We start from the raw sequence: 24,575 nt of genomic DNA, 5'->3' as shown, positions 1-24,575 counted from the left end.
TTTTGACAAGTGCTTGCCTCCCAAGGTACCAGGGATTGAGTGCGATGGCAGAGAGGGAAAGGGTGTTGAGTCATATGAAAACTATTTATACCATCGTGAAAGTGGAACCATCCTTAGCCCTTTCCCTGCTGTGTCTGTTCAGGTGTAAACCCTCGCGTGAGGTCAGGACGTTTTGTGAAAATTCCTCCCGGTTACGAGCACATGAGGTACAGAGATGCGTACACCTGCCGTATGTACCTCCTGCTGCTTTGGCTTTGGCAGGGCAGCATGGTGAGAAGCTGCATGGGGAGGGACCTCTGACTCACGGCACGCGGACGCTTTGGTCCTAAGAGCCAGCTGCCCTTGGCTTGTGCTGTCTTTTCACCTTTCCGCTCTGTTCCCTGTGGGGTGGCCGTAACCAGCGTCGTACCTGAGCGGTGGGCTGGGCCGGGCCAGGTTTCTGCAGCATCTTTTGTGTTTTGGGGTAGTACCAGCACGATCGCTCTGATGCATACCTTAGCACCTATTATTTATTAAGGCCGAGCGGAGAGAGCAGGGTCGAAGCCCTAAAGCCCTTGTATTCCAAAAGGTAGTGTAAGTGGTTTGTCCTAGGCTTCAGTAGTCACTTGCGTTTAGACAGCATATGTGAATCTGAAGAAATTGCGTACCTGTACCCACATGCACGTGAGACAAAACGCCGTAGAAAGAGTTAATTATTTAGAACCGGATTCCTCTTGATGGACATTACTTGGGCTCTGGAACTTTTCCTAAGCCATATTCCATGGTGATTAAGGCTATCTCCAGTTTTTATTAGGTTGAGCTGAGATGCAGAGTGTGAATTTCAGTTGTCAAGAAAGATGTTAAAAATATCTGCTTGCAGGGACCCGCTGCTGCTTATTACCTCAGCCCCGCTGAGTGGGCCCCGTGTCGGCATCGCCTGTGTGGACGAGACCCACTTCTGAGTCTTATAAGGGCACGGTTTCTAATAAAACCTACTCGGAACACAAGGAATAGAGTCATCTGTGGCGTTTCTCCTAAGCCCTGCCAGGCTCTGGACGTGCGGCTGACGAGCTCGCTTGTCCCATTTTACTTACAGCGGGGAACCCCCCAGGAGTCAGTGTGGAGACGCCAGGACTGGTGGGCGTGCTGGGGGCAGTGTCTGAGCGCTGTGCACAGCCCACAGTGCTTGTGTCGTCGGGCCCAGAGCTGAGCTGCCTGAGTGAAGACCAGTGGCGAGGGGGCTCGTCAGGAGTGTGTATAAGCGGTCAGGAGGAGCCGGGCCACAAGGGGGTGAGGTGGGCCAAATCTGAAGGCATGAATTGTGTTCTCCTCCAAAACCTGTTGGAAGCAGCCTCTCTAGAACATTCTGTCTTAGACGGCCCCGCTCTCGCTCTGCTTGGCAGTCAGTGAGCCACGGTGCCTTCTCCAGGCCCGTGGCAGAGAATATGACGTAGCACTTCTTAATGAGAGTTGTCGATCAATCGCCATGGCTGTGCTGACGGGAACAGCCTGGCACGGGCTTTTAAATGCAGTGGACAAGCACTTAGAGGGTCATTATGTCATACATTTGCCACGGGATTCTTCTAGAACAACAGTGTCTCTGGAACTGATAGCCAAGACCGAGAATGGAATTGTGACCCACGTGTGGGAGGGAGGCTCGGGGGCTGGGAGCTAGGAAGTGCCTGGAGTTGTGTTGGGCGTGTGTTGTGGTCGGACGTTTTCTGTAGCTTGTAAGAATGTATCGTGAGTCCAGACTTTTCACCACGCCTTCCAGGGCCTCTGGACTTTAGCCACGTGTTATGATGTCCCCCAGCTGCTGATAGCCAACAGCTTAGAAGGCACCGTTCTAACTGGAGATTGCTGTCCTCTCTAAGCTTTGGGTGTAGTTATAAAAATGGAGTAGTCATTGTGTTGTAGGAAATTAGGAAGATCCAGAAAACATAATGAAAATACGATGTGGGTAAGCATTGGCTGCATTTCTCTGTGGACATATTTAAACTGAGTGGTCTCTTGCCTCCATGAGTATGAGGAAAAAATATATAATGTGTGAAAAGAGAGCCATGGCTGGCACGGCTCAGTGGATTGAGCGCTGGCCTGTGGACCAGAGGGTGGCCCGTTCAATTTCCAGTGAGGGCACAGGCCTGGGTTGCGAGGCAGGTCCCCATCGGGCGTGCATGAGAGGCAAGCACAGATGGATGTTTCTCTCCCTCTCTTTCTCCCTCCCTTCCCCTCTCTCTAAAAATAAATAAATAAAGTATTTGAGGGGAAAAAACAGTCATTTCAATCCTAATTTCAAACCTCTCTACGCCCCAGTATCCCAGTGCTCCTAAAATGTTCTGATGCAGTGCAGCTTCGAATTTCTTCTCTGTTGTTACCCAGACGTTCCAGAGAAGCGCTGTGACGATTGGTTTGCGAGGTGCCTGGGACCTTGCACTGTTTCCTCCTCCTCCGTTCGCTCCGTTCCTGGAGCTACTGAGGGCCCGTGTCCCCCTGGTCTTCTCAAAGCCTCTAGGCCGTGTTCTGCTGGACCAGAAAGGATCCACAGTCTTGACCGAGTGCACGACGCTGTCCTAGAGAGAAGCAAGTCAGCATCACCTGAGGCTGCAGATTGGGACTGTCAGGAGCTTTGTGGCCTCAGATTAGTGGCTTTTGCAGTATCACTTGTGTTTCTTTTTCTCCATATCAGGCCATGTGTTATCTTACTAATCTGTGTGTGTAAGAAGGTGGAAGCATCATGGGGCGATGTGCTGTCCTTATGACATACCTACCACGTGTCCCTGTGTGCAAATTGATGGTGACTGTTGAAGTGCATTTTGAACTTGAAAATAACGACCTGTAGGGCTCTGGCTTTGAGGTTCTAACCTAGAATCCTGGCAGTGCTCCAAATTGCTCTAGTAGATAGAAGGAGTTTGGTATACAGTGAGGCTGGACAGGCCACTTTCAGCCAGTGTGCACCTCAAGGCTGTCAGGCAGGAGGAGGAAATCCCCCCTCATTCACAGGAGGGTTATTATCTTGTTGTAGTTAGAGAAGCCATGTCTCAGCTCTTGCAGCCAGGCAGGAGGGGTTCCCTCTTACTGGTGGGAGATCAGCCTTGCACTCAGGTCTCCACCTGACTGGACGAGGCCCACCCCAGTGGGGAGAGCGGTCGGCTTTACTCAGTCCGCCGGTATAAGTGTTAACCTCAGCCAGAAGCACCTTCCCAGGCGCATGTGCAATCATGTTTGGCCAAGTGTCTAGGCACCCTGTGGTCCAGTCCAGTTGGTACACGACGTTACCTACCACACAGTGCCTGCACAGAGACCCCAGACCCTACGCCTGGCAGTCAGGGCTTTACGTGAGTTGGTTGCCCATTAATTCAGTCAGCTTTCACCGAACAAGTACGTGTGCAAAGGCAGAGGAAAACTGAAGTGAAGGACATTTTCCAAAAGGTTTACTGCAGCTGGTCCTCTCTCTAGTGAGATTTCAGGTTGGCACTGGGTTTCCTTCTCTCCAGTCGTCTTCAGTGAATACGGTTGCCTTGCTTTTGAAATCAGGTGGGGAAGTGCGATGTTTTTAAAAAAAGAGAGAAGACCCAACTTAATTCTTAATGTACAGTCCCATGACATTGTGGGCTCTGCCGCCACCTCTTAAGGACTCCCGTGCCCCCTCAGCTGTGTAAACGGACGCGAGGCTCGTCATTTCACAAAGGCGCTCAGCTCAGTCCATGTCTTGCAAGACAGCAGTTCCCTGTCATTGGAGCTGCTCACACTGAGGCTGGGTTTCCAAAGGACTCCGTTGTCTGTTTTACTATGCTTTTCAAAGACGTTTTCATTCTTAGAATTCTTTAGGAAGTTTTGTAGGTAAGCTTTGCTGAATTCCTTGTGTGCAAGGCTGTTACAAGCCTTTGTAATTTCTTCATAGTCCTGTCTTCCCGCTCCTGCCCTGTCCCCTGATGCACTGTCAAGTGAAGACTGGCTGGCTCTAAAATGAAGACCCGCTTTGTCTCTTCCTGTAGTGCTCCACCGATACAGACACATCTCGGGGTTGTGGCAGCCGGATATCGGGCCCTGTGGAGGACTGCTTGCTGAATGTGGTGGTGAGTCCGAGAGCCTCGCGTGTGAATTCTTTTCTTTTCTTTTCTTTTCTTTTCTTTTCTCTTCATGTGTGGTTTCTTGTGAAGTCAGGACTGCTGCCCCATGTGGATGGAACTTAGTGCCTTTTCTACCCGAGGGGCAAGTCAGCTGCTTGCTATATGTCATTGGAGCAATCACAAGGAACCTCTCATCAGTTATTTTTCGCGGCCCTAGGTGGTTCTCTGTAGAGCAGCTTCTCCCCCACCGTGAGGTGTGCATGTGCCCTGAACAGGGCCTCCTGAACAGAAATCCTAGGGCCAGGCATGTGCGGTTAATACTTTGCCAACTCCGGGCAGGCGCCTGGGCCCAGGTGTTGCTGTAGCTGATGTCCCAGTGGAAACAGTCGGGTGCCCCGGGGAGCGCTGGTGTTCTGCCCCTGCTTCCCTTCTCGCTGGCTCAGGCCAGAAGCCCGGTCCGGGAGACCGGCTGCTCGCCATGTAACAGTGGTGGGTCTGCCTCTCAGCGGCCCCGGACAGCCTCAGTGTGGCTCTTCCGAGCGTGGTCCAGACGGGCCACCTGGGGACTCTGGTTGCTCACCGAGTGGGGTTTGCACGGGGATAAGTATGGCTTTATATTCTTTGGTGGGAGCGTTCGTTAAGAAACACACTTTACATATGTTACGTTTGATATCACTGGGCAAAAGCCTTGCTATTAAAGCATTTTCTCAGGGACAACCCAACAGCTCCCAGCGTGGGCGTATGTTTTTCTTTTTAGTCGTGGGGTGGATGGGGGGTGGGGGTGAGAATTGTTTTTCATACTGGCAGTGAGTCATAAAAATGAATAAAAAGAAGCTTCTCAAAGCAGGGGAAATGGATGCCATGACTGAATAACAGCAACTGGCTCTCGTCTCAGACAGGCAGCCACAGGAGTGAGTAAGTTCTCTCCTCCCGTGGCTAGAGCTAGAAGCTGTAGATCTGGGCTCTTCCTGGGCAGGCAGGAGCGACTACGGGGTCCTCCCGACCGGGCTGTCCGTGTCCCTGCACTGAGAATGTGGGTGCATTTGTGCTGAGCGTGTGTGTGGGGACTGCGTGTCCTTTGATCTGAGTTCTGTCCCTTTCTATCTGTCACTGGTTCAAACACACAAGAATAGAGGGAATGGTAGCATGAACTGCCAATGTCTGCCACCGGGATTCAGCAGTTACTGGTAGTGCGCCAAGTTTGTGGCCTCTGTCTCTGCCCCTTGCCGTTCTGTTTTTAGGAGGTTTCAAGCAAATCCCAGGCCTGTGTTGCTTCATGTGTTCATCCTTCAATGTGGATCTCTACAAATGTGGGTATTTCCCTACATATGCACCACGTTCTTATCACATCTTGCAAAAGTAGCGGTAATTCCTTGACATTACCTGAGACCCTGTGCATATGTAAGGTTCCCCGATAGTCTCAAAACTGCCTTTGACAGCTGGTTCGTTCCAATCGGGACCCAAAGCAGGCCCGCACGCTGTAGTTGTGTGTTTTGCTCGTGATGTCCTGTTGAAATCAGCACCCCGTTTTTTTCTCAGGTCAGTTGCCCTATTTATTGGGCATCACTTAGGAGATTATTCCGCTTCTTCCTCGTGTCGTTTAGCTACCTCCCCTTTCTAAAAGGCTTTCTTGGATTCAGGTCTAACTGCTTTTTTTGCATTTAAAGAGTTCATTTTTCAGCTGTATTGAGATGTAATTGACAAAAATGTAAGATTTCTAAGGCACACTGCATGGTCCCACCATCTAGCTACCGGTAGTTAACGTATCCATCATCTCACGTTGAAGTTGTCTTCTCAGTAAATTTCAGTGATCAAATACACTGTTATTAAGTATAGTCTCATTGACTTTTAGAAATATTTATTTATTTTTAGAGAGAAGGGAAGGGAGGGAGAAGGAGAGGGAGAGAAACATCAATGTGTGGTTGCCTTTCACACGCTCCCACCTGAGGACCTGTCCCCCAACCCAGGCCTATGCCCTGACTGCGAATGGAACCGGTGACCCTTTGGTTTGCAGTCGGGCACTCAATCCACTGAGCCACAGTAGCCAGGGCTCACGTTGTTTTTCATTAGATAACGACTCTGTCATGAACAAGCACTTGATGGGCAGGGCCATGCTTGTCCCATTGTGATAGATCAGGGGTATCTTGATGTGTGTTGGCCCTGAGGTGCTCCGTGGGCCTGGAGCATGCAGACGTGGGTGGTCACTGTGAAGAGCTGCGGGTGAGGAACCTCTGCCTTGGTGCCTCAGGTAACCCTCCTGTGGACGTGTGCCCTTGTCCTTCCTACAGGTGGGACGGCTCGTTCATTATCGGTTGGATGTACCTGCCTCCCCATGGCCCTCATGTGGATGACCTACCCTCATGTGGATGACCCCATGCGATTCAAGCCCTGGTTTAGAATTGACCTGACGGAGAGGAAATCGACCCACACGGTGGAGTGCGTGTATGGCCACAGCGGGCCGCACAACGGCCACATCCAGGTGAGTGTGTGCTCGGGCTCCCTTAGGTACGGCAGCCGTGTGCGGGCGAGGGGCCAGGCCTCCTCTGTCTTCCCGGTCTTGGTGCCAGCGAGTTTGCCATGGTGTCTGTAGCTACAAGCCCGTGTCCGTACAGAGCAGGAGAAATGGGAGGAAACAGGGCTCTACCCCCACTACTTCTGTGTGTTGTTTAGGCTGTGGTGCTGTATGTCACTCCCCAAAGAGTCACTAGTTGGACCTCTCCACTGGTTCTGCATCCAGTTAAAAGCATTTGTTCTTTCCCACCACACCATTCCTCACTGTTGTTTTTTCCATACCCCTGAGACTACTAAATGATAGCCCCTTTTTCCTGCTCTAAGAATCGCCTTGGAAACACGTAAGCACCTGTCTCCTGGATGCACTGCTCCTCTGAGAAGGAGGTGCACGGTCAGGGTGGTGCCGAGCTCCTCTCTCTGGACTGGTCCCAATTTGTAGGGATGCTGGGCTTCTGTCGATGAGCGGGGTGCACCCAGCAAGAGGGGCTTATTGTCTGGTGGAGATGCCATGAGTGATTTGTTCCCCTCGCTCCTGTGTCGTGAATGCTCAAGATTGTGAGGAAGGACGAGTTCTCCACCAAGTGCAACCAGACGGACCACCACCGGATGTCTGGTGGGAGGCAAGAGGTGAGCCCGTACCCCTTCTGTGCACAGGGACCAGACATGAGGTTGCGTGGCTGGACGTCCTCAGCGTGCCGCCAACAAGAGGGCCCTCTCCTGCGGTTGATCCTCACGTGGCTGGCACAGAGAGTGTGTCTGAGTGACCTCACCTAGATGTGTGTGCACAGGCATAGGATTTTGTTTTCCTGCCAACCCTCAGGGCATATGACGGAAAGGAAAGAGTTTTCACCGGGTCGTTCTCCTTCACCCCTTTGTCAAGAGTGTTTGTGTGCCATGTAGGTTTCTTGTTGGAGGTGAGTTGCAGGGAGACGAGGGGCTATTGTTCCCACAGGTGGACCCGGAGATTGAGATTTTCAGCCCCGGCCGCACAGTGGGTAAACCTGCGTGTCAGTCCCACCAGGAGTTTCCTTGTGCTTCCTTTTGTTTGCACGAGTAATTGTCCCTTATCTTTATGAGTTGTAGTGTTCTGAGGATCTGTGTCATTCTGCCATTGCAAAATATTGCCATTTCTTAAGAAGAACTTGAACTTTTCAAACACAGAAGCCTCATGACAGCTTCTTTGCATTTGTTGGGTGTGCATTTCTCAGCCATTTTTCGAGTCCCTTTAGCATCCTGCTCACGAAGGAACCAGTGAGTGGTCCCGCCCAACCCTTCATGTGGGCTAGACCCTTCATCGGTACAAGAAGCCAGCCTTGTGGAGTCATAAACTGCATCCACAGGGCTTCCCAACTCTCCGACCTGCTTGCATGCGAACTCTAGGTCCAGGATTTCTGCCAGCTCTGTGCACCTTTGAAGGCCAAGTCCAGGCTGTCTGGTGAGCAGCGGTGTGGCTCTCGGGCTGCCCAGGCTGTGTCTCCCTAGCGCAGGCGCTGCCTGGTTTGTCTTCATGGATGATGGCCAAGGCCCCGCCACCACCTTACTGCCCTGCTCCTACCTGTCCAGGTCCCCTACGCGAGGCTTCCAGACACCTGGGAGCTGCAGGGAAGAGCAGAGTTGGGGAAGCAATCACCCAGTTACTAAAACGATGCCTTATCCTCCAACACAAAGCCAGCAGACTCTGGAGGGAAAGGCGCGGGCACAGCCCCACCGGGGAGCCCTCTCCACGCCCATTTCCCAGCCTCCCTCTGTGCTTCGGCATTTCTCACGTAACTGCTGTTACTCCAGAGCTATCTCCCGGTCTCCTCAGAACCGTTCCCAAGACCGAGTCTTAATTCAACACAGCATCCCGTCATCTCGGTATGATGTAATGGGATGTAAGCATGCTGCTGCGGGTGGACATGGGGTTTGTGCTTAACTGTTCGCATTTCTTCTGTTATCCTCTTGACCACGTGCTGGAGTGATGTAACCTATGGGCGCCTCAGTCCTTTTCTGTAAACTAAGACCATGTGGTTACCTGTGGACCTCAACTGACTCCTGAGAGTTGACTAGGATACCACACCAGGAGGATGCCAAGTGTTGTTCCTGCCATGCCACTGTCTGAAGTCCATGAAAAACCTTATGTGGATTTCGGATCATGCAGATCAAAGGGTCAAAGGCCTTGAAGGTGTTCCAGATTCTTGTTGCACGTTGTCGGTTTGATGGTCCTTGTGTACAGCCCACCAGGGCAGGTAAGCCCTACCTCCCATGCTCCGATTGGCTCTGGTATTGGCCTTGGTGGAGGCAAGACCATTTAGCACGTGGACTGTTGAGTTAGCTCTGATTCTGTCACTCACTAGCTGGGTGACTTTGGAAAGCTTTCTCTGCTTTTATAAGTCCCAAGCCTCTGTAGAACAAGGAAAACGTTAGCACTCATCTCCTAGGCCTTTTGTGCAGATTAAGACAGTGTTGTACAATGCTAGCACATGGTTGAGTCGGCCCCAGATATGTCTCATATGTTCTGGGCCCCTGTGTTTTTTCGTATGCATCTACACCTTCTAAGATTATTCTGTAGTAAGCATACGTATTTGAAAGTTCTTGGTTCTGAGTAATTGGGTCTGGTTGGTATAATGACTTTGACCTTTTCCTGCAAAGTAAATAAGACTGTGACTGTCGGCAAGCTGTCTGCGCTTCGGCATTTAGGTCGAGTCTGGTTATTCACCATGGCAACATTGAAATCCTTGTTTATTACATTCACTTGCTTCCATTTTTACCTGTTATTTATCTATTTGATTTATTTTGAAGGGCCTTTCCTCCGGGAGTTGAGCCTTTTCAGTGAAAGGTTTTGACTTTGGTGAAATAATTTTAAAACCGTTCTCTGGTTATTGGTTTCTGTGTTCTAAAAACCTTTGCCTGTCTTCCAGTGACAGAGAATCAGTCTCTCTCCCTCTCTGTCTCTCTCTTGCTGTCTCGTTCTTCGTCTCTCTCACTGAAGTTTGGTAGCTTCACATTCTGTTTAGGTCTGTGACCCAGCTTGAACGATTTTATGCGTATGGTGTGAGGTGGGGATTGTGGATCTTCTTCGTACGCATGTCTAGTTGTTGGGGTACCATTTGTGGAAACGACTTTTCTTTCCCCACCAGGTAGCTCTATCAGCTTTGTCGAAAACCAGCTGACCACATAAATGTGGGTCTGATGCCAAGCTCTCCGTTTAGTTCTATTAATATATTTGTTAGTTCTTATGGTCATGCCACCGTCTTGATTACTGTAGCTCTGTAGTAAGTCATAACACGAACTAGTGTTGTTCCTTGGGCTTTGTTCTTTGGCAAGACTGCGTAGGATGTTTAGGTTCTTTTCATTTCCCTATGAGTTTCAGAATGAGCTTGTTGGTTTCTCCAGAAAAGCTAGCTCGGTGGGATGATGATTGACATGGAACCTTTAGGTCAGTTTGTCGAGAGTTGCAGACTTGATGCTGAGTGTTCCAGTCTGTAGAGACCTCTGACTAGTATGAGGCCTCTTTAGGATTCTCTCTGCGGTGTTGGGGTTTTCAGAGTGGAGGGCTTGAATATATTTTGTAATATTTATTCCCAAGTCCTGTGGTTTGTTTTATTTTTGGTTATTGTAAATTGGGTTCAAAATTTTTATTTGATAGCTTAGTGCTGCTAGTATATAAACATTCAGTTGATTTTCTATATTGACTTTGTAGTTATAGCAGTAGTTTTGTTCAGCCACCGTAGCAATTTTTGTTCTTTGCCGGACTTTGGGCAGTAACGTAGTAAAGCGGTTGACGGATTGTAGCTCTTTTGTTGTTTTGGCAAGTTGCTTTTGCTTCTGTTTATAGAGCTAATTCTAGCTAATCATTAGAAACACTATTTTGAGTTAGAAACTCCATTCTCTGGATTAGGTTAAATGTGCAGAATCAAGCAATTAAGCGCTAAATATCCTTCCCAGTGTTCGATTCCACAATGAATGAGTGAGTTTTGGGGACTTTTTGGGGACTCGGTGTTTATAAAAGCTCTCTTTTTGTGCATATACTTACTGAACCTACACCATAAGTGTGAAGGCACGTTTGAGAAAGGAAAACCCACCCGCAGTCTCCTGACTCCAGCTGTACCCATCATGGTGCTGAGCAGCAGCTACAGAAAGCAACTCTGGCTAAGTCAGCCAGCACAGGGTTTAGTGACCGAGTCCTGTTGTGTGCCCTGCTCTCGCAGAGGCCCGAGAACTAGGCTCAGAGGCTTGTGCAGTGTCAAGCGAGCTCAGCCTCCCGTTTCCTGGCTGGGCTCGACGTGAGGTTCATGCGGCTGTTCCCTGGAGCTGTGGGTACGGACTGTGGCCCCAGCCTCACCCGAAGGGACCCCATGTTCCTGCTGCTTCCCCTGAAGTGTGGGCTCATGTGCTCTGGGAAGGCAGGAGCCAGAGCCCCTCATTTTTCAGTGGTGGCATGCTTCCACAGGAAGGGAGGCCAGGTGCTGGGACACCAAACACATGGCAGAGTGCTATGCTCCTGTCCGGCCCCGTCTTCATTTGTCCACCCGGGTGGGTTCCTTCATCATAGGTGTGCCCAGAGCATCACCCAGAACTACAAAAATGCTGCTTTGTCCACTCAGTATTACAGTGAGCAGCCTCCCCGGGCCCCTGTGTCATGGTGGTTGTCATGACCTGAATTCTCTTGGAAGGAGTTCCGAACGCGGCTGAGGGAAGAATGGGGGCGGACGCTGGAGGACATTTTCCACGAGCACATGCGGGAGCTCGTCCTGGTGACGTTCGTCTGCGCCAGTCAGTACGGGTGAGTGCAGCCCCGCTCTGTGGGAGCATGAGCTCAGTGCCACCCTCTCTGGCTGCTGTGAGCACGGTGCCCATGCCCACCTCCTCACTTGTCCCCCATATGTCTTCCGTCTTATTTATCGTCACCGTCTGCATCCGGATGCTCCAGCAGCCCTGGTGTGTGCGCCTAATCCTTGGGGTTGTTTTCGCACGTCCGTCCCGGAAGGCCTGCTGTCCCACCTCTCTGTCCCTGGAGCCGGTCCCTCCAGCCCCTGTTTAGCTCCTTTGCCATGTTCCCCGTGCAGTCTTGGATTGTTGTCCCAGAGTGCCAGAGCAGGAGTGGCATTCCCTTCCGGTCACTGAGTGCTCCACTGCAGCGCCCCTGGCAGGGACACGGGAGCCCCTGTTAACCGTTTGAGTGCCAACGTCGCTGTGAGCGACGCTGAAAATTTTCCCAAAAGTGCCGTCGCTCCCAGCAACTCTGTTTTCGACGGCTACGAATGTAAATAACAATGGAAGAATTCATATTTTATGTTTTGTTCTCTTTTGTTGTAGTTCAGGTTATGTATTGATATAACTTTTGCTCATGTTGATCGAGATTTCGAACTTTTATGTTTGTTCCAATTCTGACATTAATTCTGATATAATTTTTACTTACATTTTATTTTATTTTGTCTTTTAAAATAATGTATTTATTTGTTTATTTTATTTTGAGAGAGAGAGGGGAAAGGAGAAAGAGAGGGAGGGAAACATCACTGTGTGGTTGCCTCTCACTCGCGCCCCCAACTGGGGACCTGACGTGCAACCCAGGCATGTGCCCTGACTGGGAATCGAACCAGCGGCTCTTGGTTCGCAGGCCGATGCTCAGTCCACTGAGCCACAGCAGCCAGGGCTAATTTTTACTTACATTTCAAATGGTCCTTTTAATTTCATTTATCTTTGCAATAATCGTTGATACTGTGCAGCGTGCGTGATAAGGAAGCTTTTGCTAATGGACATTTTCACTGCTTCACGGTATAGAATTAGCATTCTGTTTCTAAACTGTTTTTCTCTGTTGATATCTATTGATAGAGGTCTCTAGTGTGAATGCTGCTTGTGTCCCTTTCTCTTGTACGCTATGAAATTTTCTTTTTTCCCCCCAAATTTATGTAATATTTGGCACAGTTCTTGCTTGTTATCCATGTTGCTCTGTGTTTTTTCAAATTATACTCATAGGTTTTATCTTATGGCACATATTATACTTCAAAAGCCATATTGAAGGAAAGAATTTATTTTTTTTCTAAAATAATTGTCGTCACAAAATAATTTTAATGCAGTAAACTTTTTGCTAAATTGTGTCAAAGGACACGGCTTACAAAAGAAGGGGGTATTTACTACATGTCGTGAAATTTTCAGCCCATGAATAATGCTTTTATAGACATTTTCCATCAACTGCATTTCTGAGCAAAATAACATGGCATTTCTCCTACAAACTTTAACAGTGACGCATGGCGCTCAAAGGGTTAAGCCTCATTGGAATCAGAGAAGGTGTGAGGGTGCTGTGCACCTGTGGGTGGGGTGAGCATGGCTCGGGAACATGGGGTGCCCCTGCTCCCCACGGATGTGGCATCCTAGGTCAGCCACACGGCCTGGGCCCCGCGGTGGGGCGGGGAGGTGCGGGCTCTGCACCGCTGCAGCCCCGTGCGGCTCTGCCACGCTCTCCCGTCACCCTCCCCGCAGCTGGGTCTCAGGAGATTGTAAGCAGTTCGTCTTTCCCACACAGAGAAAACACTGATGCCCTTGCTCCACCCTGCGGATTCTCACGTAATGGGTAGCGGGCTGGGTACGGCTTCCGCAGGCTCCCCGGGTGACCCCAAGGGCTGTGACATTGGAGATCCCTGCGGTGGCGCCAGGAAATGTCCCCCTCCAAAGTCCCCCTCTGGAAATGTCCTTTATCCTGGCTCCTTTCCTTCCCTGTCTCACTTCCGCCCTCCCTTACCAGCCCGCCTGGATTACTCCCACTAAAACCCTGGTCCTCGGCCCTTGCCTCAGGCTCTGGGATGAGGAACCATCGATAAGATAAGGCACGCTGACTGGGTCTTGAGGGTGAGGGAATGTTCCGAGGGGCAGGGCCATCTGAGCTGAGACTTGAAGATGAGTCTCATTTTCCACCAGTGAAGGGTGAGAACAGAATGTCTGGGCAGAGGCACACCGTGTGGAGGCCGCCAGGTGACAGTGCGGGGTGTGCAAGCCACGTAGGAGACTCATGCTTGGGAGGGGACGGCGATAGAAGATGGAGCTGGGGCGAGACAGTGGGGGGTTTTTAGAAGATCACAAGTGCGTCACACTTGTGTTTGGGAAAAGGCATTATGGCCGAATCGATGGCCTGGGATGCAAGGTGCGAGTGGACAAGGGAGACCCCCTCAGAGGCTACGGCAGACAACGTGGCAGGGGAGGTGCTGTGGAGAACGTGGCGCTTGGGCCTCAGTGGCGGCAGTGGTGATTTTGTTCCAGGTATGGGGGAGGGTTTGGTCCCATCGTTCAGAAATCGGTCCAGATGTGCTCCAGGGCAGTGAAAGCCACCTGTCCTTAATGCAGTGGCAGCTTTGCTGCAGTGACCCCACCCATCAGGGTGCTGTGTAGTTTATGAGACCTGAGCCCCAGCATTCCCTGCCTGTGTGTGTTTTCTTGAAGCTGGCGCGAGGAGCCACAAGAGGGCGCTGTCTGCAAGCCTTTGGTCTGGCACTTCCTCAGAGGCCAGGACTGGAAGCTGCTGCTCCATGGCCCAGCTTGGCCTCGACTTTACCTGCTGTCTGCTGTGGCTGCGGACTGCTGTCTCCAGGTAACGCCCTGACCTCTGAGACCTTCTGGGCAGAATGTGTTCCAAACAGTTGTGAAGGGGTTTTGGGAAAGTTGTTCCCGTGATCCGTGGCACCTCGGTCTCCAGTCTGGTAGCACAAAGCAACATCTACCCCCCTCTTCTCTTTTTTCCTGCTACTCTCTTTATCCCTTCTCTGTGCCTTACTATTTACTGAGCGAGTACCGTGTAATACAGCTCCATCCGGGAAAACTTTCTACAGTGGCATATTCTAGATCAGTACCTTTCAGTAGAGGAGCCGAAAGGCACATGTGGCTATTGAGCACATGAAATGTGGTCACTGCACTTGAGGTTCTGAATTTTGATATTTGTACCCTTGATTTTAACTGTGAACGGCCATGTGCGTGCCCTGGCTGAGAGGCTCAGTTGCTTAGAGTGGCGTTCCTGTGTGCCTAAGTTGTGGGTCCGATCCCCCATCAGGGCGCATCCAAGAAGCAGCCGGTGAATACATAAATAGGTGGAACAACGATCCACGTTGATATCACTCATTCTCTCCCCAAGGTTAATAAAAAGAAAACTTTATTTTAATGAAATAAACAGATACCCAGCCGTGTGCGCTGAGCCGCTAACACACCGGGCAGCGAAACCACAGCCCTGTGGCTGCTGCTCTTGACCCGCCCTCCCTGCTGGCTCACATGACAGCACCATGGGACCCAAGCGAGGCCTCAGGACCCTGGTCACAGTAGTAGCTCGAGACATGCTCATCAGCTTCTTGCCTTTGAAGGCTTTTTAGTGTGAGCGCGCGGACAATGGCTTCCGTGTCTGCCTCATCTTCAGCTTGAGCTCTCAGTAGGTGCCAGGTACCCTGCAGGCTCACAAGTGCTCCCCAGGTGGGGTGGCCACTCATGCGAGTGCAGGGTGGAGACCCAGGCCCCAGGAGTGTGGCAACCTGTCCGCCTCCCTTCCCACAGAGCCAGGCCAGCTCCCAGGGAGCACAGTGAGCTCGAGGCCACTCCCTGCAGGCCTTGCCTCTCCTCTGGGAAACAACGTGTCTGGTTTCCTGAGAAGAGGAGGCTGTCTGGTGGCTGTTCAGGGACCGGAGACAAGACATCATTGGAGGAAAACCATCCTTTGGAAAGATCATGCTGGAGAACGTGAGCCGAGCTGCTGCCGCGGGTGAAAGCAGCCTCAGTGAATGAACCGCGAATGTGACTGAGAAGCACCCGGAGGAATGCCTGCTGCACCGAGCCGGAGACTCTGCTGTGAGAGAATGTCAAAGAGACCGTCCAATGCACCGAGGACTGCGTGAGCCACCTCACCGAGAAGTGGTAGTGGCGTGGCGCCCCTTAGGGGATGTTGGGAGAAGGCCGGTGAAATGAGATAGGCTCCCAAGAGGCCGCCCACTTCTCAGATGGGAAGAATCCCAGCTCTGCCCAGCAGAGGGTCGGTGCATTCTGAACCAAGGCCAGGGATGGGCAGTGCTGGCCCAGAGGGGCTGGTTCCCGTGGTTTCTCCCCAGCCTGGGGTCTGAGACACCAACCTGGTGCCGAGGACAGTGTGCTCGAAGGATGTCCCAGTCAGGCCAGCGCAGGCCAGGGGCAGGCGGCCTTCCTGCTCTCCAGGCTGTCGCCTTCCTGCCACAGCAGCGGAAAGTTTGAAGACAAGAGAAAGAGAGTGGAGCCGGGAGTGGGGAGCGGCCCTGCCACACCAGGAGTGCGTTTCATGCCCTGTTTCATAAAGAACTCTATTCCGCAAAGCTATCGTTTAGAATGGAGGGGCAGGGGAAGTGCTTTTGGGACAAGGTAAAGCTAAAGGAGTTCCGGCACATGCCTGGCTGTGTGCCTGGTGGGTGTGCTTCAGACGTGTGGCAGGGTGACGGAGAGGGATGGGGTCGACGATCATGGGCGGTCCAGTTAAATGTGTCGGGTTTCCTCCAGGGTCCACAGATGATTCCGTCTGCACCCGTGGGGACACAGCCCTCCCTCCGTTCACACCTACCTTAGCCTTCGGGGTCTGAGAAAGGAGGGCACGGTCTCGCCGCCACACCCAGAGCTGGGGATCGAAGGCCTGGATCTGGAAAGACAAAGAGTCCCTGAAAAGGTGAGGGCTCTCCAGGTGGACCCACGACCCTCCCCTTGTCCGCCCCTTCCCCCCACCCCCGTCTCTCTCACCCCCCCAGTCCCAGCTGTGAGGCCCAGGACCCTTTCCCTCCGCTGCCCGGCACCGCCCTCCACCAGAGCCCCGCCGCCCACCTACCTCTTCACACTCCTCCTTGGTGACCCATGCCCTGTAGCCCATGGAGCGGAAGAATTCAAACCGCTGCTTCTGGAACATGGGACGCCAGGCGCGGTTGTTGTTCCCGTAGAGAAAGAAAATGATGGCCTCTTTAGGGGCTCAGCGGTCCTCTTCCATGTCAATGGCGAGGTAGCTGAGGAAAACCATCAGGGTGTCAGCTGAGAGCAGACGGAGAGGGGCCCTGCCTGCAGTCAGCTTCCCAGAGAGGACGCAGGCAGGACGGCCTTCACACAGGACCCGCAGGAGCCCCATGCAGGGTCGCAGAGCGCCTCCCAGGCACAAGAAGCCCCTGCTGAGCAGGCAGCTGAAGGGCCCCTCTCCTACCTTGACGATGCAGATACAGTGAACTGAGTGGGGAAGCCCACCCCCTTCGTTGACCCTGCCGTGCGCGCGCACACCCGTCTCCCTGTCGTGTGAGCCCCTGGACAGCTCCTGCGGGCAGGAGCCGACTGGCCCATCTCAGTCCTCACGGTTTCCTACCAAGTGACTGAGGCAGGACTGGGTTCCTTGGCGCATTCCCTCAGGGGCCCTTCTGAATGCTCCCATCCTCACACTCCCTGGCCCTGGAGGTGCACTTTGTAAGGTTTCATAGGACGAATGACCGAACGCTTTGTGTCCTCGTCAAGTGCAAAACTGATGCCCTCAGAGACTCAATGTCATACAGATTGTGCGACATGAAGAGGAGGGTGTCGAGTGTTTTAAGAACCCGTTGATATATATGTGCTTTTTGTTTGTTTGTTTATTTAAATTAGCAATGCTTTTCCTTGGCTACCGGGGTGCAGAAGTGAGGAGGTCCGAAGGTTTTGGCGTTTGAGTTAGTTTCAGAGGAGATTGTGTCTTTCAGTTACATGCGTGTAAAAGTACCGCGACAGAAAGCACAATATACAGTCAGGGAAGGGTGTTGGGAAGAGCAGCGAAACGAAGAAGGGAGTGTCAGGGTGGTCACCGGGTTTGATGGAGGGTGCAGAGAGAGCTGATTTCACAGCGAGAACTCTGGCCTCGGTTGAGAACAACATGAGCCAGTGGACTTGTTGGGTGGGGGGGTGGGGAAGTGGTTAGAGCTGTGTTTCGAAGTCCATTCCGGGAGATTGGTAAGGAAGAGCCCTGGGTCTTACTGTTTGTTCTCCTCCCCCGAGGAGATGTGCATTGATTCAGAGAGAGGGAGAGACATTGACGTGAGCGAGAAACCCGGATCGGTCGCCTCCTTCAGGAGCCCTGACCGCGACCGAACCCGCAACACTTCGGTGGACCGCACGGCACTCGAGACAGCCGAACAGGCCGGCCCGGGACCCGGGGCGAGTATTCACAATCGATCTGTGGTATGTGACGGGGTCCTGCCTTGAGGAGAAAGACCGTGACATTTGGTGTCGTCGAGAGGTGTGGCGGGATGTGGGGGAGAAGACTTAGGAACGGTTCGTCTCAAGCCTGTTTACTCAGGGGAAGGGTGGTGTGAAATGTTTGTGAGGACCTGATGTTTTCTTGTGGTTTCTTCAGTCTTGTAACGGACATTGGTGTTGTTGGGTCTTCCTAAGAACAGTGTAAGACACGCTGTAGTCCAGTCCTATCAAGTTCATCCCCAGTGTACACGGTAGAAATGGGGTGGAAAGCAGGTGAGAGGTCGGAGACCCGCTCGTGTCCCCGCGCTCCCCAGAGGATGAAAGTGACTGATGGGGTTCAGCACGGTACTCACAGGGCCAGGAAGAAGTGGATGCGCCGGTACTGCCAGGAGAACAGGACGGCGCGGCTCAAATAGGCCAGGACCATTGAGAGCAGGTACTGGTGGGAAGAGGAGGAAGACACACACGAGGACTCACATTGTGAAAGAGGAAGAAGAGCGGGATAAGGGAAAGGCTGATGCTCCCGGCATGGCAGGCGCCTAGGGTCTCAGAGATGCTCTGTGTTTGGGCCGGCCGGCATCGGGAGGGTCTCTGAGAAGCTGGAGCGAGGGGGAGTCCCCAAGAGCTGAGAGAAGAGGGACAAGCCTTGGGCTCAGGTCCCAGAAGAGCCGGGGCAGAGGCAGGGTTGCCGTCCGCACTGCGAGACACGCCTAGGTCCCCGAAGGCAGGTTGGGGGGGGGACTGCGGGCTCAGGAAACTGCCGCCTGATCCGAGGGTCGATGGTAGAGCAGGAACCCCTCTCACCTTATCTGAGATTCTCAGCTGCGCGTCCCACTCAAGGAAACGTTTGATGACAGGGTCCTCTGTGAAGAGAGGGCAAGTGTGAGCCTGATGACAGCAACGGAGTTTCCGTGGGAGCGTACCGGGCTCAAGAGGGGAAGCGTGCCGCTCTGGGGGAAGGTTGAGGAGCGGGGCGAAGGGTGAGGCTGCCAGGAAGAGGGATAGAGGAGATCGTTCCCTGGGAAAGGAAGCGGGTGTGTCACCACCCTCACCCACCCAGTCCCGGGGGACCGAGCGACACGTAGGGTGGCAGCAGCTTATCTGCGTGACTGAGATCTTAGCGACTCAGTGCTGCTCCCCCATCACGCATGAATGCAGCCCTGCTCATTCATGCCAGAGCCATTCCGTCCTTTGTCTTGTTGACAGTCACATCAGGGCGTGAAGTTGGCCTCCTTCTCTCCCCTTACACACGTGAAGGTATTTAGATTCAAACGGCCAGTGAGAGCTCAGAAGTCTCCGAGGGTGCAATACTCACAGGCCACGTGATTCCCAGTGCAAACCCTCCTCAAGTCTAGCCTAATCTAAGGGTCCCTACTGAGACTCGATAGGGAGCCCACCTAGGAAGGAGAGCCCACCAACCAGCAGGGAGTTCTTTTCTGTTGGAAAAGTATAGTTCTTCAAAGTTGTGACTTAAGAGTAGGCTAGGAGGGGGCTCTCCAGGGTATCTGCTTACTGAGAAGCCTGGCAAAGGCCTCCTGGTGTTCTCTCTGGACCGTTGTACCGCGCTTCCTTTTCAGGGTCATTTTGAGACCGTCCCGGTCCTCCACGAGCCAGGTGTTGTTAGGCGTGGGGACGGTCTCCTCCTGTGCCTCCCGCCTCTCTGCTCGCCCCCTCTTCCGCTTTGCTGCGGTTGTCCGAGCAGCGGTGGTGGATTCCACACAGGCGCCTGAGTTAAGAACCCAGGGTACGTTATAAGGCTTTTGCCTTTGAAATTCAGCTATTGGTCACCAAAACCCGACCTCGTTTCCACCCCACCTCTCCCCCCGTCCCTAGAAACCAACCCCTCCATTCTTTCTTGTCTCATAGGCTACCGGCCTTCTCCCCTGCCATCTTTTCATCTTCCTCCTTTGGTGAATCCAATACTCCGCCCCTCCACCGCCCCCCATGTTCACCTTGCCGTTATTCTTCTGTGTCCTCAAAGGTCTTCCTCGTTTGAGAGGATTTCTCCCATTGAAGGGGGACAAAAGGACCGTCCTTGTTTCTTCCCTTCCCTTCTCTCATCTTTGAATCTCATCTCCTATCCCTCCTTGCTTGCCTCCCAGGCTGTCCTTTCATGGGGATCTCCTGGTCCCCAGCTCCTGTCATCTCCTGTAATCCGGTGGTGCTCTGAATCTCTCCTTTCTTTCACACACAGCCTGCTCAGGGCCCCCTTCCTCCTTAATGTCAACCGTGCCAAATCCCGCCGCCCCCCGTTTCCTCACCTGATTGTCCTGCGTTCCCCCGAGTAACTCTGAGCTCCATCGGGCTCCCTGAGGTGCTCGGCTCTGGGCCAAGGTGGTCACAGTTGGCACTTGAGTCAGTGTCAGCCATGGCTCCTTGTTCTCCTTCCGTAAATGTGGGCGATCACAGAAGTAGTTGCCCACCTGGGCTGCCTAGCGCCACGGAATGGATCCTCCCAATCAGGAGGTTCGGAAGCCTCTGATGTCATCGGTTATTCCCACCCGGCCACCAGTTTGAAAGACTCAAACACACATATGTACTTGCCATACATAGAATCCATGTAAGTGCCACGCATGCACTTACTTCTCCTGACGGTCAGGGTAAACAGTGTCTCCTGCTGCTGACCCTACAAGCTCAGACCAGCCTCCAGAGCTGTCCTCCAGTGTCAGCATCGCTCTTTACCTCGTCCCCAGCCAGTGCGCTGTTGTCTCCATTCTGAGCCTGAACTGGGTTGGCAGGTCTTCTCTCCCATTTCCATTTCAGAGTGTTGCCTGGCGGGAGAGGGAGGTAAAGCAGAAATACTAAGACCTTTCAAGAGCAGGGTAAAAGTGTAAAAAAGTTCCTGGGTCCGTGGCCCTGCCAAGTGACAATTTAGTTTCAAACGGCGAATTTGGTGCGCTGACCTGCGTGGCTCGTTGCACTGAGCATTGATCCTGCAAGCGACAGTTTCACCCGTGTGATTCCCGGTCAGGGCACCTGCCTGGGTCGCAGGCTGGTCCCCGTCTGGGGCCCTGTGCAAGCGGTCTTTGCCTCTCTCACACATCGGTTTCTCTCCCTGTCTTCCTCTCTTTCTCTCTTCCCAGCTCTTCCCTTGTACAATATTGAATGAGTTGATCTTATTAAAATAATCAGTTGAGCGCGGTACAGGCACTTTGGAAAACGACAAGCACAGCACCAGCAAGCACAGGTTTTGGCGACGCTCGATGTCTCAGGAAACGATGTTCAGGATTTGGAAGCAGGGGAAACGCATCCTCAACCCTCAGGCAGCTTTCATTCCAAGAGACGTTGTGAGAACCTAAAATCCTAGAAAGCCGCACATGCGCTCACATGCTTCAGACGGTGTCTGCGATTTGAGGGAGTCCATGAAGCACCCAAAGCCTGCCCCTCAAGTCCAGGGAAGGAACTCTCGTCCACATATCCACGTTTTCAGCCTGTGTTTCACTCTTGAGTCAGACATTTCACTACCGCTCAGGTACCCTATGAATGAAATGTCACCCACACAGGAAGACTTAAGTGGAAAGGTCTCCAGTTGAAGACAGAACAGAATGTTCCCTGTGCAGGTGGGGAGGGCAGATGCAGAAAAGGTACCGACCAACCCGTTACGCCGCAGGGTCAGCGGATGCTGTTTCTGAACCACCTGCCAGCCTCACAGCTCTCCTGTTTTCCTGGGCACGGAACCCTTTACTTCCTTTTGTTTATCCTCCCTCCCTCCCTCCCTTGCTTTCTTATTGTGGTGAAATAACATACTCAGTTTACCGTTTTAACCACAACAGAGGTTAAATTCGCGGGTATCGAACGCATGCACCTTGTGCTACAGTCACCGCCGTCCGTCCGCAGAACTTTGTCGTCTTCCCAAACTGAGACTCTGCACCCAACAAAGATGAACTTTTATCCGTCTCCCCCGGTCCTGGTAGCCAGCCACCCTTGCGCCTCCTGTCCGTAGGAGCTTGACTACTGTAGGGAACCCGTATCGGTGGAATCCTATAGTGTCTGTACATTTATTTCAGGCTTATTTTGTCAGCGTAAGGTTTCAAGGTTCATGCATGTTGTTGCATGCGCCAGAATTTCCTTCTTTTTATAGGATGGATGATATCGATTATAGAAACCGTATCTTGTTGCTGCATCCATGGGCTGATGGACACTCGGGTTGTTTCCACCCTTGGGCCGTGAGTCGTGCTTCTGATCCATCATTTGAACACTTGGATGAGACAGTCAGGATGTACCCGAAGTTGTATTTTTTATTTGTTCACGTCCATGTTTCTAATCTGCTTGTACCAACCCTGAGTGAAGTCCCATCAGTTCTTCCAGAAAACGGTATGGCAGCTCCTCAACATTCTATGACGTAGCAATTCCAGGTCTGGGAATTTCTTGGAAGGAAATGAAAGGAGAACTTGGAAGAGCTATGTGCACCTCCCGGTTTGTTGCAGCATTATTCAGCAGAGCCGAGGTGTGGAAAGAACCTGGGTCCGTCAGTGGATGAGCGGGTACAGAAGACGTGAGATGTCCTTTTCAAGTGGCACGTTACTCAAGTAGGAGAAGGAACGGAATGCAGCCATCTGGGACAGTGGGGATAGAGGCCTCGAGGGGGTTACGTGAAGTGAAAGAAACCAGACAGAGGAAGCAAATTCTCTGCCTTCTAGCAGTTTGTTTCCTTTTCGTTCTGATTTCTTTGCTGTGTTGCTTAGCAAATGTTTCTTTTTCCAGAGCGTGGTTTTTGTGAAAAGTTGTAGAAGCTGGAGATCATTGGTCTGTCTTGTCAAGACATCTTTGCAAAGCCTAAATTAATATGATCCATGATTAACTTTGTTCTAAGTCCAGACAGCATGAGCATCAACGATGGATAATGAAGTAATTTGTCCCCAAATTCAGTGTAATTTTTAGACACCTTAATCTTAATGTTATGATTGATGTTTTAAAGCCAGCACTGGTAGTTACAGTGCCCAAACTGGGTGGGTGGCTCTCTTCTCGCTTTTCTAGGCGTGTCTGTACCCTTACTTTTCATCCCGTCAGAGGATATTAGGTATCCACTGCTTTAGATGTGAGAAACTTGTCTGCCCTAGGAAGAAGCTCTGGGGTGCTTGCAGGGGTCCGTTCTTTTGGTTTCTGGGCCGACAGCCTGACTGGATGCGCGGATGGCGGATAGGAAGTGAGAAATGCATCCGTGAGCCTCCCGCTGAGGCCCTCAGCTAACGGGGCTGCCTGTGGGCCTGCTCCCCACTCCAGCCCAGCATCCGGCTCCAGCCCTGTGGTGGTCTTTCCTTCAGTTTTCTCTCCATGTGTTGCCCCTCTCCCAGCCTCCCAGTCCCCCAGCCCGCCATTTCTGTCCTTTGCTCTGTTACTTTGTAGAGTCGTGAGCAACGCTCCGTGAGTGCACCAAGTGTCCCGAGCCCCAAATGCCTCCCCAGCCAGCCTTTCCTCTGTGCCCCTTTGGAGGGGGCTGCGAAGGCTCCTGTTAAGGCTGATGTCGCCCAGGAGCAGCGGGGTCACAGGGAGCAGCCTGCTCACTCACCCCCTTGTTGGGTGTGGCGTGCATCATTAGCACCCAGGACTGGGGATGAAAGAACAGAGTAAGAAAGTCGTGGCGACCCCGTTCTCTTGGGCCCGAAGTTGACCTGTTCACCTCTCTGAAAAGGACCATCGTTCCCCTTAAGCCCGTCTCGGAAGATTGTGGTTATTACTTGCTTTAGCGCTTCCTACCCTGTTGTCAATTGAAAGCGGAGCAGGTGATGTCCTCTTACCAAGTACCTCCCCCAGGAACTGAGGGCCGCGCTCCTCCATGGAAACATGTGTGGTTGGGGACGGAGAAGTAGGCAGGCAGGGCGGTGGGGCTTCGCTGTGGGCCAGGCTGGTGACTGGGCGCTGAAGCACTCCGGCTTTCTTCCCGGTCTGGGGGCTAGTTGGTGCCTTTATGTATTCAGTCATTTCCGTGGGTCTGTTCCTCTGAGACTCCCCTTGTGAGGTGCCCCTCCTTCACGTGGCTGCGCCACCAGCACAGGTAGAGCGTGGCGTTCCTGCAGAGCAGCTGACTGTGTGGGGAGATACGTTCAGTCCCTATAGCTGGGCCGATTTCATTGTCTTGTTGCCTCCGCATCGCACCAGAGACTCTCCACGCTGTGATCACATGGCCATTTTGGAGTGCTGTATTGGCTAGTGTTTCTGGGTTGGGATTTGGTGACATTTGGGGCGATTTCCTGTCAAACGACTGTAAGTTCTTCATGGGCCTTCCACGTCCATGCGCCATTCTGGGTGGCTCAGCTGTGCGCTCCAAGCTCTTGCCCCCTCCTGTCTGCCTCAGGGAACCTCAGGCTGTTGTCGGGACCCGTCTGCCCTGCCACATTTCCTCTGCAGTTCTTCCAGCTCCTAGCATCCCCTCCCCCTGCTCCTGTGGTCCTTGGGCTTCACCCTTGCCCTCAGAATGATTCTCATGCTGGCTGCTGCCTCCGGCGCGGCTGTCCCCCCTGACTGCGGGTCCCACCGCAAGGCCGATCTGCTCAGGATCTTCCGATCCTCCTGCCTTGTGCACGTCCAGACTTTAGTTTCTTGTCTTGCCCCTGCTTCACATCTCACCAACCCAGGAGACGTGTGTCCCTCCAGAGGAAGTGTGTTGGGGAGGCCCGAGTGGTCATCTCTCCTGGAAATGTAACCCTTGCTGTCCTCTCGTCTCATGGGCGAGAACAACGCTTCTGTGATTCCTCTAAAGCCCAGAATTTCAGGGGCAGGAAGCTGGTGCTCCGCCGGTGCCCTCCCCGCCTTTATCCTGTGGGAGCCCGCGTGGTCCTGGCTGTACCCTCAGTTCCTCTGTTATTTGTCCATAGCTCAGTGTGTTAAATCTCTTTAGAGTTA

At 52.5% G+C, this 24,575-nt stretch overlaps 2 protein-coding genes across 2 annotated transcripts in view; one reads left to right on the top strand and one right to left on the bottom strand.

Annotated features, from left to right (window-relative positions):
• The first annotated feature begins 201 nt into the window (after positions 1–201).
• LOC149994373 (F-box only protein 31-like) overlaps positions 202–24,575 on the top strand; it is a 36,055-nt gene continuing 11,681 nt past the window's right edge. The window contains 7 exon segments of the mRNA XM_090259059.1: positions 202–229; positions 1,076–1,274; positions 3,952–4,074; positions 6,338–6,404; positions 6,406–6,528; positions 7,113–7,187; positions 11,216–11,325. Of these exon segments, the coding sequence (XP_090115185.1) occupies positions 202–229; positions 1,076–1,274; positions 3,952–4,074; positions 6,338–6,404; positions 6,406–6,528; positions 7,113–7,187; positions 11,216–11,325 (725 nt within the window).
• Positions 14,792–20,102, bottom strand: LOC149994374 (speedy protein E4-like). The gene is given in 7 exon segments (XM_090260871.1): positions 14,792–14,965; positions 16,099–16,173; positions 16,357–16,528; positions 18,086–18,171; positions 18,537–18,595; positions 19,246–19,458; positions 19,994–20,102. Coding segments are annotated over 7 exon segments (888 nt in total).

Source organism: Furipterus horrens, unplaced genomic scaffold (genome assembly GCF_987537825.1).
Source record: "Furipterus horrens unplaced genomic scaffold, mFurHor1.1.pri manual_scaffold_13, whole genome shotgun sequence".
In the NCBI taxonomy this organism is placed as follows: Eukaryota; Metazoa; Chordata; class Mammalia; order Chiroptera; family Furipteridae; genus Furipterus; species Furipterus horrens.
Note: the sequence above shows the minus strand (reverse complement) of the source record. Positions and strands in the feature narration are given on the sequence as shown.